Source organism: Equus quagga, chromosome 15 (assembly GCF_021613505.1).
Source record: "Equus quagga isolate Etosha38 chromosome 15, UCLA_HA_Equagga_1.0, whole genome shotgun sequence".
Classification (NCBI taxonomy): domain Eukaryota; kingdom Metazoa; phylum Chordata; class Mammalia; order Perissodactyla; family Equidae; genus Equus; species Equus quagga.
The window spans coordinates 76,329,070-76,343,388 of record NC_060281.1 but is presented as its reverse complement, the minus strand read 5'-3'; the positions used below and the strand labels follow the sequence as shown (position 1 = coordinate 76,343,388).

Genomic DNA, 14,319 nt, shown 5'->3' with positions numbered 1-14,319 from the left:
TGCTCATTCGTTTTGATATTTGAGTAGGACCTCACGTTGCGTTGCGTAGAAAAGTTTTGCACTCCTCGGTGGGTATTCCCTTGACTTAAACTCCTTGTGATAGTAAAGAACCTTATTGTCATGGGTTTTCATTAGGCTTCTTAGATTTCTTCAGTGTACGTCAGCCTTACCCCCAGCTCAGCTGACTGTTAGAGCCTGTGGTGATGGTTACTCATCAGCATGAATCACTTAGAGTAGCTTTGCTTCCAGAGTTTGCATTTTCACATTTGGTACTGCTCAATACTTATAAAAAGTTCAGTTGAGATAGGTACATTTAGAAGCTGGCCATTCATTTCTCTAGTTTAGATTGGGGAGTTCTTAATGTGGCATTAAGGAACTGGCTTCGGGGTAGGGAGGCAGTCATATGCCCCCTGAGAATGTAGGCTAACTTTTGTATATGTCTGTACACTTACGCAACAGTTTTGATACCTTCTTCCTGTCCTTCCCTGCCCCTTCAGTTGATTCTCTTCTATCAAGTTCTGCCTTCGTAGGCAAGCTTTTCGTTGATAGATGCTGTATCAGCCTAATGAAATTCATGATCAATTTTTCAAGGAGGGTGTTTTTGAAGAAGTCATTTGCTCATTAAGTGTCCTCCCTCCGAACATGTGAGAATCTCTCTCTAGTCTCGGGATAGGTGTGGGATACCAGTTGAATCCCTGTTTTGCTTTTGTTTCTAGGCCATTGTAAATTGTATGACAAAAAATGTTTTTCTATTAACATGGATTTCTAAACAGCTCACAGCCAAATTATGGTCCACTTTTAGGAAGTGCATAGGATAAAAATTTTAGTGTGTTTAACTTCACTTGTGCCTTCATCTTATTTTTCCTGCTCTTAATCCAGAGTTTCTCACTTTTTAAAAGTAACCTTTTTACTGATTTCTATCACATTTTTATTTGCTACCTTGAATTATTTTTACCTGAAGTGTAAATAAACAAATGACACTTTTTCTTTCGTCCTCTGGAGTTATTGCTCTATTTCTTCACCAAATTCCTGTACTTCCAGGTCTTTTTTATAGTTATGTATGCCATTCCATTAACTTCCAAATGTTTATCTCTAGACTTGACTTCTCACATGTACTCCAGTCTTGTATTTTCGGGGTACCTTTAAGAAGTATCTTTAATATCAAGAGGTCTGTTTCTTCATAAATCAGATACTCTTGCAGTCATTTTTATCACAACTTTCCCTTCTCAGTCTAGAAACTTGATCATGTATTTTTCTTCATTTTCTAGATCAGTGTTATTATTACATTTCACAGTGACTTCCTTCGAAATGTCTATCATAGACATTCTATGTTCCTCATTCTTTTAGTCACCATTTGTTTCTACACTATTTGGCCCTACCTCTGTTTCCTTCCCACACTGGACCACCCACATAGTTAGCCTTCTCCCCCTGATCTTCCTGCTGCCTGCTTCAGTGAGCTCCCTTACCTGTTCAGAGGTTTCCAATGATAGTCCATTACTTACTGGCGTATCCCTAATTCTAACCATTTTACAATGTAGCTGAGTCATTAAATACAGTGAAAAAATGACTTTATAAGATTATCCACTTTGCAAACAGTCCTTGCTTTGAAGAGGCTACCATAACATATCTATCAAAAGACTGGTGTGGTTAAATGCTCTCTGAGAAAATCTATATCAACAAGTTTTATGTAAAAGACTTTTAGAGCTTAGGTTTTAAAATAAGCACCCTTAGAAGATATAACTGAGATATTTTCACGAGACATTCATCTCTTACTGTGCTGATTTAAAGCACAATTTTTGCCTTATTGACAGTAGCACCTTCTTCAAAGTCATGATTTTTCTTTTAGAGTAGCAAAGACTTTGGCAAGAGTGTTTTCAGATTATCTGCTGCAGGATTACCAAACCCGTTATGGAATGGTCCACTTCTTACACTATTTAATGGCCTTATGGGGCAGAGTGGCCATCCTGCTGTCCCACTAAACCATACCATTATGCCGCACAAATCCCTTTTACTGCCCACCTGGGCATCATTTAGTGCAATGCAGCAGTAATTTAATGTCACCCTAGTGGCCTCAGAGAGTTACTGCTACACTGGCAGGAGAGCCTACATTTTTCCCTGGGAATGATTTATATATTGGGAGGAACTGGCTGACCTGCTATATAACTTTGTTGCACAGATTAAACCTTGGCATCATCTAGTGGGCCCTTACTGAGCAATTTCTCACACCCACGCTTGCCAAGAAGTATGTTAGAATGTGAGCAAACTTGCTATTCCTGCTTAGATAGTACAAATGCATGTGTATATGTGTGTTATAATATTCACTCATGACCTTTTTACTTGTCTCATTTTAATGTATGTCTGTAAGATCCAAATTGTCTTTTATTTTATCCCTTCTTTCTTTCTTTTCTTTTCTTTTTATTCTTTTTTTGCTAAGGAAGATTTTCCCTGAGCTAACATCTGCTGCCAATATTCCTCTTTTTATATGTGAGCTGCTGCCACAGCATGGCCACTAACAGATGAGTGGTATATGTCCATGCCTGGGAACTGAACCCAGGCTTCTGAAGTGGAGCACGCCAAACTTAACTGACAGGCCACCAGGGCTGGCCCTATCCCTTCTTTCTTTGATAATAGTGGCATATAAGGTTTCTAGCATATTTATCCTCTTAAATGTTCTCAGGATTGACCCTAATTTTTTAGTTTCACACTTTAGGGAAGAGATGCTTTGTTCCTGATATACAACACGACAAGCTATTATAAACCATTCTATATTGGAGTTAGTGGAATGTTGTAAAATAGAAATAGGAAGCTGTTTTTCTCTTTTTCTTGGTAGATGATCGCATTACTCTTGGTTTTAAGATGCGATGTGAACAGATTCTCTGAGGCCCTCACCAAATTTGAAGGATTTGGGGATTTTTAAAATCAGTATTTTTGTAAGGGTTAGCAGTGTAAACACCGAGAGTCCTTTTCAATGTATTAGTGCATCTAATGTGTGCTTAAAAAGACATGAGCTTGTCAGAGGCATCTCTTTTGTAAGGTTATAATGATACAGTTATTTTTATCTGTATTGACTTCATTTTAATTCTCATTTCAGGCATAAACTTTTAAAACGTTGTGCAGTAGGACCCAATAGACCTCCCACAATATCTCAACCAGGGTTCAGTGCAGGACCATCATCGTCTTCGTCTTTACCACCTCCTGCTTCTTCTAAGCACAAAACAACAGAAAGACAGGAAAAGGGAGACAAGTTGCAAAAGAGACCCTTGATACCATTTCACCATAGGCCCTCCGTGGCCGAAGAGTTATGCATGGAACAAGACACAGCGGGACAGAAGCTAGGGTTGGCAGGGATAGACTCCTCCTTGGAGGTGTCTAGCAGTAGGAAGTATGATAAGCAAATGGCCGTGCCTTCCAGAAATACAAGCAAGCAAATGAATCTGAATCCTATGGATTCACCTCATTCCCCTATTTCCCCTCTGCCACCAACACTCAGCCCTCAGCCACGAGGTCAGGAAACGGAGAGTTTGGACCCACCATCTGTTCCTGTGAATCCAGCCCTCTATGGAAATGGGCTAGAACTCCAGCAATTGTCTACTCTGGATGACAGAACTGTCCTCGTAGGCCAAAGACTGCCTCTGATGGCAGAGGTCAGCGAGACAGCCTTATATTGTGGGATTAGGCCCTCGAACCCAGAGTCATCAGATAAGTGGTGGCATAGTTATCGTCTCCCACCCCTTGACGATGCTGAGTTCCGGCCTCCAGAGCTCCAGGGTGAGAGATGTGATGCCAAAATGGAGGTAAACTCAGAGAGCACTGCACTGCAAAGGTAAGGCAGCCCTCCCCCCACACCTGACCACCCGCCGAAAGGCCAGGGCCCTGGGCTCCTGGGCATCAGCCTTCCTCCTCATCTCTCCCTGCTCAACCTCCAGATCCAAAATGAAGGAGGATTTTCTTCACCATCCTGCACTCTGCATTTGGAAAGTGTTTCAGTCAAATGCTTTGTTCTTCGTGGGGTTTAATGCACGTCATTATTTAAACATGCTGGCATAAAAAGGTTTCATTGTGGCATTTAGCACAGTAGTATTAATTTACTTTTGGCCTGCTGTTTCTTAATCAACGAATATGGCTTTCTGAGACTTTCCATCTTTCGGTCAGTGCCTTCTTGGTATGTTGACACTTTAAGGAGGCTTTGCCTGCATTCAGGCATGTATCATGTGTCTAGTAATAATACTTAATATTTATAGTGCTTGTGACCTACCGATTATTCTAAACAATTTACACAGATTATCTCATTTAATCTTTCTCACAACCACATTGGTACCGTAATTTCATAGCTGAGAAAGAAACTAGGATCATGCGGTTAGTAAATGACACTGATGCAGTTTGAACCTAGACAGTCTGTCCTCAGAGCCCATCTATGCTGTTAACTAGAATCCGTGGAATCAGAGACCAAAACATAGATTCTTGACAAAGGCTACTAAGTTTTATTTAATTGTGAATATCATCTCTGAAGAAATTCTCTGTATAGGTGAATTTTTATCTTAGCTTTTTAAGTTTGGTTTAAGCTTTACAAATGCTTTGTGTCATAAATGCTTCTCTTTTTTTCTAAACATCGAACTTTTTACTTTATTTTTTTTACCTATTTTTCAGGCAGTAGCTTGTACAGTGCATGTTTCCTCTTATATGCTGATATTGTTGACCTATGCTCCCTACTTATTTCTTTTTAAATTGTCATTTATTTTCCCTTTTAGACTCTTAGCACAACCTAACAAACGGTTTAAAATCTGGCAAGACAAGCAGCCGCAGATGCAGCCACTCCACTTCCTTGACGCATTGCCTCTATCACAACAACCTGGAGACAGTTTGGGAGAAGTCAATGACCCATATACCTTTGAGGATGGAGACATAAAATACATCTTCACAGCAAACAAGAAATGCAAACAAGGGACAGAGAAAGATTCCCTGAAAAAGAATAAGGTACCATTTAACATAGAGAGAGTCCAGCATATGGTGTGGGTTTCGATCTATGTCAGTACAACACGTGTGGGACGACTTTTTGAGGCAGAATGTTTGAGATAGTCTTGCCTGATTGCTGTGTCCCCATATTCATGCTCTTGGTACTATTGTATTGAACAGCATATTGTTCCTTTTTATGTCATGGCTCACCTTTGTTTAAAAGTCAGCTGAACATAAATGAAGCCTCATATTTCCAGGCTATAGCTTGTACAGTGCATGTTTCCTTTCATATGCTAATTCTTGTTGGCCTATGCTCCCTACTTATTTCTTTTTAATTATTACTCCAAAATACCCAAAATGTAAAGAAAAAATGTTGATAACAATATCTACTGTTTATTGAGCGCTTCCTGTGTTTACTGTGCCAAGCGCTTTACCTATATATCCTTCTGAATTAATATCAACACTGCTCCTAGACTGTGTTAGTATTAATTTTACTGGTTTCATCGTCATAAAAATGAGTACTGGGGGTGTCTGCTGTCTTTACCCTTAAATTTTAAAACATTCTAAAATACTGGGCCATTTAAAGAGGTATTCTTGAGAATAGAGGAAAAAAGACAATTAAAAGAGGCCAGTATAGTTTAGGAGAATGCATCTTAGATTCCTTTACAGAGATCTATCTAGATCCAGAAAGCTTGAACCATAATTCAGCCTCCAAAATGATATTAAAGGCAGCTTTTAACACCGTGGCAGATCTATCATCAAATGCCACCAGTACCATTTAGACATAAAATGCTGATTGACTCAGAATACTTCAGAGGATTGAGGGGAAAGTGTGGGAGTTTTTGGTTCTGTTTCAATTCAGGGAAAGGACATACCTTTTATTTCCTTTGGTTGCATAGACCATGGTTTATCATACTTGTGCTCATAACAAGTTCCATTCTACCCTCTAATTCTTTGTGTTCTCCCTCATATTCCACACTTTGGGTTGGTGTTCATGTGTTTTGTTTGGCTGAATTTATTACACAGTCAGAGGATGGATTTGGTACCAAGGATGTCACTACACCAGGTCATTCCACGCCGGTGCCTGATGGGAAAAATGCCATGTCTATTTTCAGTTCTGCTACTAAAACAGGTGTGTACAATGATTATTTGCCTCACTTGGATTGTTGCTAAAATAAAATGCGAGGGAGATGCTTCTCAATTTAAGATTATATTCTTATTGTGATAGCAATAATTTGATCTCATCCTTAATGTATTTTTCATAGTTCATTTTTCAGTTCCTTTCAAAACTGATAAACATATTTGGAAATAATTGTCTCTAAATTTAACTGAAAACATAGGGAAACAGTTCACAGGCAGGTCTTGCTCATTGAGATCCCTGTTCTCTCCTCATGCTGTCTCCTTTGATGAAGTTGCTCATTCTGTGTCTTTCTGCCTCCTTTCCCACAGATGTCCGGCAGGATAATGCTGCTGGCAGAGCTGGCTCCAGCAGCCTTACGCAGGTGACAGATTTGGCACCTTCCCTGCATGACTTAGACAACATCTTTGATAATTCTGATGACGACGAACTTGGGGTGAGTCTGCAATAGCTACACAAAGGGAAACGAAAACTTCCCTGAACCGGAGGACTTATGTCTGTTCCAGTAGTTATTTATAGTTTGGTCTCCTGAATTGAGGGCTCTTATTTCAGATTCTGAATGGTCTTCAGAAGCATTTATATACTTGGAAAGGATTCTAAAATTTATTAGTGTAGTCTGTAACATCCGTTGGGTTTTGTTTGCTGAGGGCTTTATTTCATTAGTGTTATTCCTGTTGTAAATATTAAAATCTTTCACATTTATTTAAAAACATCCTTCTAAATACCGTGAGACTAATAGAAGTGTATGACTGTGGCTCCTTTAGCTCAGATTTTAGCGGTAATACCCACATAAGGTTTGGCCCTCTATTAAGTCAGAGGTTAGTCTGCATTTTGTGAGGTATACAAATATGATCTGTACTGTTTAGCATTATGGCATCATAGTAGGGAAATAGAATTTATGTGCATAGAAGTCAAATAATACAAAGCATCATATGATCAAAGTGACATAAGAATTAGAATTTTTGGGGAGAACACTGAGCTGAGTCAGGAAGTTTGTGTCCTCGTCCTCCTCACCCACTCTGTACCTTTGGGCAAGTAGAAGTGCCTGTTATTTCTGGGGGACCTAGAGATGAGTGAGATGGGCCCTCTCTTCAAGGAAGGCAGTTTATTAGTTTATTTTTCTTTCATTTATGTACTTACCTTCCTCCCATCCGTCCATTTTATATATACTTGTTAATCATTTGAGGATCAGTTCCTTCGTGGTAGGTACTCAAGGTTACAGATATTGTTAAATTTCCACCCTTATACTTGAAATACTCACAGATGTCATATAAATAAAGTTAAAAATAGGGGGCCGGCCCAGTGGCTCAGCAAAGTTCGCACGTTCCGCTTCTCGGTGGCCCGGAGTTCACCACTTTGGATCCCAGCTGCGGACGTGGCACCACTTGGCAAAAGCCATGCTGTGGCAGGCGTCCCACGTATAAAGTAGAGGAAGATGGGCATGGATGTTAGCTCAGGGCCAGTCTTCCTCAGCGAAAAGAGGAGGATTGGCAGTAGTTAGCTCAGTGCTAATCTTCCTCACCAAAAAAAAAAAAAAAGAGTAGAGAAAAAAAAAAAAGTTAAAAATATACTTATTGGTGTGAGTGCAGTAATTGACCTGAATCTAAAGATGCTGGACGTTCAAGTACAAAGTGACCAGTGAGCAGTGTTTAAATTAAGGCTTGAAGGTTAAGTAGGAATCAGATTTCTAAAGCCCATTGTCACTTTAAAATAAAATGTGTCTAAATAACAGATATTATATACCATTAGTATTATAAGTACTTAGAAGATGATGAGATCATAATGGCCTTGAAGAATGGATTTGACTTTAAATGTGGCAAGACTGGGTTAGTGAGAATCGGGAGAGGGACGTTAGTTGGAGCCTGGTTAAGCAACAAGAATGGACTAGCTAGCTGAGCTCTGGGGGATAATGCTCAGGCCATCGGTCTGTTTTCTGGATGGTGGGTAAAGATTGATAGGGCTAGAAAGGTTTTTGGCCATGCTAAAGGCTTTGGACTTTGAACTCCACTAGAAATGTGTTACCCTGAAGGCTGCTAAGTGTGGAACTGACGTGGTAGAAGTGAGTGCTGTTTTTTATCAATCTGGTACGCAGAATCAGGAGTACTCTTTGGTAAATTTTGTTGGATTAAAACATGAAGACCTGAATTCAGGCAGTGGCTGCATGAAGGAAAAGGACAGGACAATGTGAAAAACTTTAGTAGAAGAAATGACAGGTTTCCTTACTGTTGATCCAGGCATTGGAGATCCTTTTTGAACTTGACTATCTGTGTGAAGCCAAGCATTATCTAGGACTGGTTTTAAAGATCCTGAGGGTTAGGGTAGATGCTTTGGTGGTGATGGTGGGAACAAAGTGTGAAAAGAAAAGGCATCAACAAGTAGAACGGGAGAAGTGAGAAAAGAAGCAAGCCTTGTGGAGTGGCCTGTGCTGTTCACAACCACCGTCCCTGGTGATCATCATCTCTGCTCTGAGCCTTCCTACCTACTCTCTGCATGAGTATGAATGACTGTTGGGCTCAATGAAGACACGCTTACTTTGTTTTTGAATATATTTTTCATAATGTTAGCATGCAAGGGAGAGTTGGACATTTTTAATCTAATTTTCATTTCTCTGAAATGGTTTCTTCTTTACTTGGATTTCTAGCCTGGCATTTAATCAAGGGAACAGTTTACCTTAGAATCGTTTTGCTAATTCGTCTTACTAGTAACTGGAGTTGGGAGGCCATTGTCCAAGTTTTCATCCCAAATGTCTTTGAGATGAAATTTTACATATCGACTTCTACATTTCAACTCTATGACATAAATACAAGGCCTTCTACTTGTGAGAATCATTTTTTTTTTTTTATCTTTATCTTGCCACCAATTCACTTGAGTTCTTAAGGTAATCTTGCCTATTAAGGTACCTAATTTGTTTTGAATAACCAATCGAAGAAAAATCTCAATATATTTCAATCATTTTATGAGATAAGATTATTTTGTATGAAGATGAACAGTAACTGTGGAAATTGCAGCAGCAGATTTTTTTTTTATGGTGAAAAGTAAAAGAATAATAGTTTGGGAGGCCTTGAGATCATTTGTTTTAGCTGCTTGCTTCCAAACACGAGGAAAGGCAGACTGATACCCAGTTACTACTTGGAGGCACCGCCCTAATGGGATTATGATATCCCTGGGACTACTTCTCTAATGAGCCGAGAGGGAAGATTTGTTAGGGTCTGCAAACTCTGCTTGGATGGCACAGTCTGCCCCCACTAGATCCGTGAAAAGGGGAGACACTCGATTACTCATACTTGATAAGTTGGTCGCCATCTCCTTTGTTTCACTGTCTGCTGTTATTTCTAGAAGTTGACCTGTAAACACTACGTAAGGAATTATCTTTCCTTTAAAATATAGGTTGGCATACACTGAGTAATAATTGACTACTGCCCTACTTATGTACAAATGTGTTACTCTGTTTTAATAATAATAATCTGTTCTAAGGCTGTATCACCTGCACTGCGCTCGTCAAAATTGCCTGCGGTTGGGACGGAAGACCGGCCTCTTGGGAAGGATGGAAGAGCTGCTGTTCCTTACCCACCAAGTAAGAAAAGGAATTGAGCTTTGGCATACTACTTTTAACCTACATAAAATGGTGTCATACTCAGTGGTGCCTTATCTGAGATTCCCCCTTTTTTTCCCTTCTAATAGAATACTAACTACGAATTAAAACTTATTATAAGGTGGTATTCCTAAGATGGCAGGCAGCTAAGAGAGCATCTTCATTTGAATTCCTTTTCCTTTTGTTTTCAAATTAAGAGTTAACTTTTAAGGTTAAAAACGTGTTTTAGATTTGGTTTTCTAATAGCCCTTTCCTAGTAGGATAAATACTGCACAGTGATTTTCAGAGCGATACTCCACTATAAAAGCTTGTGTTAAAATGTGTCAATTTCCATACATTTAATTCACACAAGGATAATGACTGTTGGTTTTCTGTGGTCCTTTGTTCAATTCATACCAAAAGTTTTGTGTTTCCTTTTGGTTTTATTAATTATGCTGGCAAGAGGAGAAACTTTCTTTTTTTCTAGTTACCCTTTACCCTAAGAAACCACATTATTCTATAAGAGAAAAGAAAGTCAGGGTAGCTTCTGTGGATACTCTGAAACAGAAACATAATTCCATTGCAAATCATTCTTTAATACCTTCTCATTAACTTCAACTGGTAATGAGAACAAATTGAGGGGAAGAACCACCGTGTCACAGGGATGAGTCGAAAAGTTTTATGAACCTATAAATGTAGTGCTGATTTACTCCAATGTGGAAGTGTGAAGTATACAGAGATGGGATCTTGACAGCTTGAGTGGATCCATAGCTTTGTAAAATATGCAGAGCTTTCTCAAGCATGACATGTATGAAAATGAATAATGATGGCCAGCCAGTTGCTGTAGTTTTTTTAATTAAACATTTTTCTTTTTTTATTACTCTGCACTGCAGAATTTTACAAACATAGAACTCGCAGATTAAAAGAAACAGTATTAAAGTAGCTACATATGGAATAGGTCAGATGAATGAATTTTTTCCTTTGTATTGAATCAGTTAATCCTCTGCCCTTTTTGACATTAAGTGATACTTAGAGATATTAAATGTTAAAATGTCTGATAACTCATCCAAGATTATTCACTCACAAACCGTCCTGCTAGTTAGTGTTATAGCCCAGTATGTATATGACGTACTCTCTTTCTCTCATTTTTATTCAAGGAATTGTTTCAAGAAGAAGCTACTCACAATTTTATGATAAAGTACAGGTTATAAAAGTTAATGAATTTGAAGTATAGCAAAAATATTAGCATCAGGAAAATACAGATACACGAAAGTTAAGAGGATCTTTTTAATGTGTACAAAGTATGTATGTGTAAATGTGTGTGTGGTGTCATATACATAATATTTGCTCCTGAGACAAGGCAATGAAAATGTGGCAAGAAGTGCTCATCTCTGCAGCAGCTTTCTTGTATGTTGAGGTGGAAAGACAGACATACTATAAAATTTAATGTCTAGAACAGCTCTATTCAGTAGAAATACAAGGTGAGCCATAAATGAAAGCCACATAGGTAATTTTGAGTTTTGTAATATTATATTAAAAAAGTAAAGAGAACCATGTGAAGTTAACTTCAATAATCTATTTTATTTAACTTAATGTATCCAAAATATTGTAATTTTTACATGTAATCAGTATAAAAAATATTGAGATATTTCACATTCTTCTTTTGTCCTCACTCTTCATAATCTGGTGTATGTTTTACACACACAACACATCTCAGTTTGGACGAGCCCCATTTTGAGTGCTCCACAGCCACGTGTGGCTAACGGATGCTGTGTTGGATAGCATAGGTCCAAACCCGTTCATTGGTGTATGTGATAATCAAGAAAGCAGCATGCCGCGACAGCGAGGTTTAGTGTAGCATCAAGTCTGTGCTGAGGTAGTATTGTGTTATAATAATAAAAACGGAAGTGTTTTTCTTAGATTTTACTACTAACCAGTTGCTTATGAATTTTTGTCTTTGAAAGCATGTGATTTTGAAGCATGAGTCTTTGAGGAGGCCAAATGCAAAAATTGGGCATTTGAGTTGGCTTCATTTATTTATTCTGCAAGGGCACTTACTGTTTGCAAGGGACTCTGCTAGGTGCCCTGGGGCGAGGAGAATCTGGAGAAATTAGTGCTGATGCTTCTGTGGGAGGGCTTCAGTCCTGTGCGTGAATGCTTGAAGTCCAGGACAGGAGATAGTTGGTGTCCTTAAGGAGTCCCAGCTAAAGTGCAGTGTGGATCTGGAAGGATGGGCAGGACATAAGTAAGTGGAGCATTGTAGGCAAGACACCTCAACTCCAGTCCATTCTGGTAGCTGTTCCCACCCTCACTTTAGCCATTTTTAGCAAGAAAATTAAACAGGCAAGCCGTGTTGTTCTGTTTTGGAGGACCAGAGTGTTTCTCTGGGTTTCTGTGTTCTTTCTGCATTACCTACTTTGAGTCCAATTCTCTTTGTTTCATCTCAAAACTTATTTGGGGTCATCTCTTTTCAGAAATTCCATGTAACTTCACAGCATTTCCATCTTTTTCCAGTCAGACCAAAATTGGGAGTGAGGACTGATTATTGCTGACTTCATCATTTACTGAATGTTTAGATGTACATGGCAAAGTGTTCACTTCTGTGCATAGATATCTCATTTAACTTGCACAAAAAAATGGGGTAGATGATATTCCCATTTTGCAGATGAGGAAATTGAAGCTAGAGGTTGAGTCTTCCTTAAAAATACAGTCATGCGTCTCTTAACAACGGGGATACGTTCTGAGAAATGCGTTTTTAGGTGATTTCGTCATTGTGCGAACATCATAGAGGGCACTCACGCAAACCCAGAGATATAGCCTACTACGCACCTGGGCTGTGTGTCCCAATCCTATGGCACCACCCTCGTACACGCGGTCTGTTATTGACTGAAACTTTGTTGTGTGGCGCATGACTATTTAATAATAGAAATGGTGAAGACCACTTTCTGAAGTGAATCTCTGCAAGTGGAATCTCATTTCATCTGTACTTTTTTTGTGTTCTCTTTTACCTTTGATAAAATTATCAAGGAGCTGAGGCTTTGAAAACTGAGATATGTAACTGTGTTAGGCAGCATCAAAGAAGTTGAGTAGCCCTAAGTGAAAAATGCCCCAGTACATTTCTTAGAGAAAATTTTAAAATTAATTTCATAAAATAATTTTTTGGTAAAATTTTGTACCATAGCCAGAATACTTGTCAGTGAAGGAATGGCTATGTTTAAATTCATTGTCATTTTAACTCAAAGAGAATTTATATAGTTTCTTTATTTTCCAAATATCTACTGGGTGATTAAGATCTATAAAGTAATATGAATTTGAGGATTTTATGAAAGTCATAGTTTAAAATATTATACTTACAGATTAATTTTATGTTAAAGTTGACTAGTAGCTGCTCTTTGGCTTGGGAAAAGGAACGGGGCGAGAGGTTAAAGGTAATGGAAGTAGTTCAAGTGTAATCTAACTCTGTGTTAAGTCTTCAGCCTTGTTTTAAAGAAAACTTATTGATCTGGTTCCTGCTGCATTTGAAGACCTGTTCTTCCACCACAGAATTTATGAACTGTCTAGTGTCTCTACTGGTTCTCTGGTAGTTTCTGGCTGGGCTGGGCTTGTCTCGTCTCCCTAGTTTTGTGACTTGTTACGTTCTGTAAGGGTACAGTAGTGTCAGAGCAAAACGGTGCCTTGAAGAACAGTTTGGGGGTTTAGATTTTCTTCTTTTTCTTTTTCTTTCTCTTAACAGCGGCAGGTACCATTTTGTCTAATGCAGTCTCATGCAGAATCCTGTTACGGAAAATAAATAGAAGTGGATCTTCTCTAATGGGAGTGAGAAGTGGGATCCGAAACCCTGTCTATTGGCCTCTTCCTCCCCTTGTTTTACAGATAAGCACCTGAGGCCAAGAGAGGGCAAATTATTCAGGATGATATAGTTGTTTAACTAGCAAGTGTGGTGAAGGTCATCTGATCCAGAAGATCTCACCTGTCTTCTGCCTCCATATGGTGGAGGCTTTCCCCTCACCTCATAAACAAAGGAAAGAAAGAAAGCCTGGTGAGAATCACACATCCAGTCAAGCCTTCCCTTTTAGATGAAGGAACTGAGGTCCTGAGGGAGGAGGGGACCTGACCACAGCAGCACTGTGCGAGGAGCACCTGGATTGTGGAACCTAGGCCACTGTGCCTGCTTCATACGGCTCCGCCAGGGCAGGGCATGGTGCAGTTACTCTTTATTAATTACTCATTCAGAGCTAGAAGTCATAGCTTAGGCTCTTCAGTGATTACTACTTGCCTATTTAAATGTTGAAATTGCTAGAAAGAGCAATATGATTGGAAAATGGGATATCAGGTACCATTCTAAATCTCTGATTTAAACTTGTGGCTCCAAATTTGTAAGTAAATTTGCTGTATGGGACACCCCCTGGTGGCCAGATTTCACAACTACAACCTGCATTTCATTACATATACCCCTTCTTTAAGAGTCAGTGCCTTAATGAGCTGCTGTTAATGATGGTTAACCTTGGGTATAGAAAAATGATTTTTTTAAAAAGGGGTTGAGAATCACGGTTCTAAGTATTTCTTTTTTTTTTTTTTTTTGAGGAAGATTAACCTTGAGCTAACTACTGCCAATCTTCCTCTTTTTGCTGAGAAAGACTGGCCCTGAGCTAACATC

The 14,319-nt window shown here is 39.0% G+C and overlaps 1 protein-coding gene across 2 annotated transcripts in view; it reads left to right on the top strand.

Annotated features, from left to right (window-relative positions):
- Positions 1-14,319, top strand: part of MED13L (mediator complex subunit 13L) — a 282,014-nt gene that overhangs the window by 229,201 nt on the left and 38,494 nt on the right. For both annotated transcript variants that reach the window (XM_046640123.1, XM_046640122.1), the window contains exons 10-14: positions 3,092-3,823; positions 4,749-4,974; positions 5,980-6,085; positions 6,403-6,527; positions 9,566-9,665. In XM_046640123.1, coding sequence (XP_046496079.1) covers positions 3,092-3,823; positions 4,749-4,974; positions 5,980-6,085; positions 6,403-6,527; positions 9,566-9,665 — 1,289 coding nt within the window. The remainder of the gene's footprint in view (positions 1-3,091; positions 3,824-4,748; positions 4,975-5,979; positions 6,086-6,402; positions 6,528-9,565; positions 9,666-14,319) is intronic.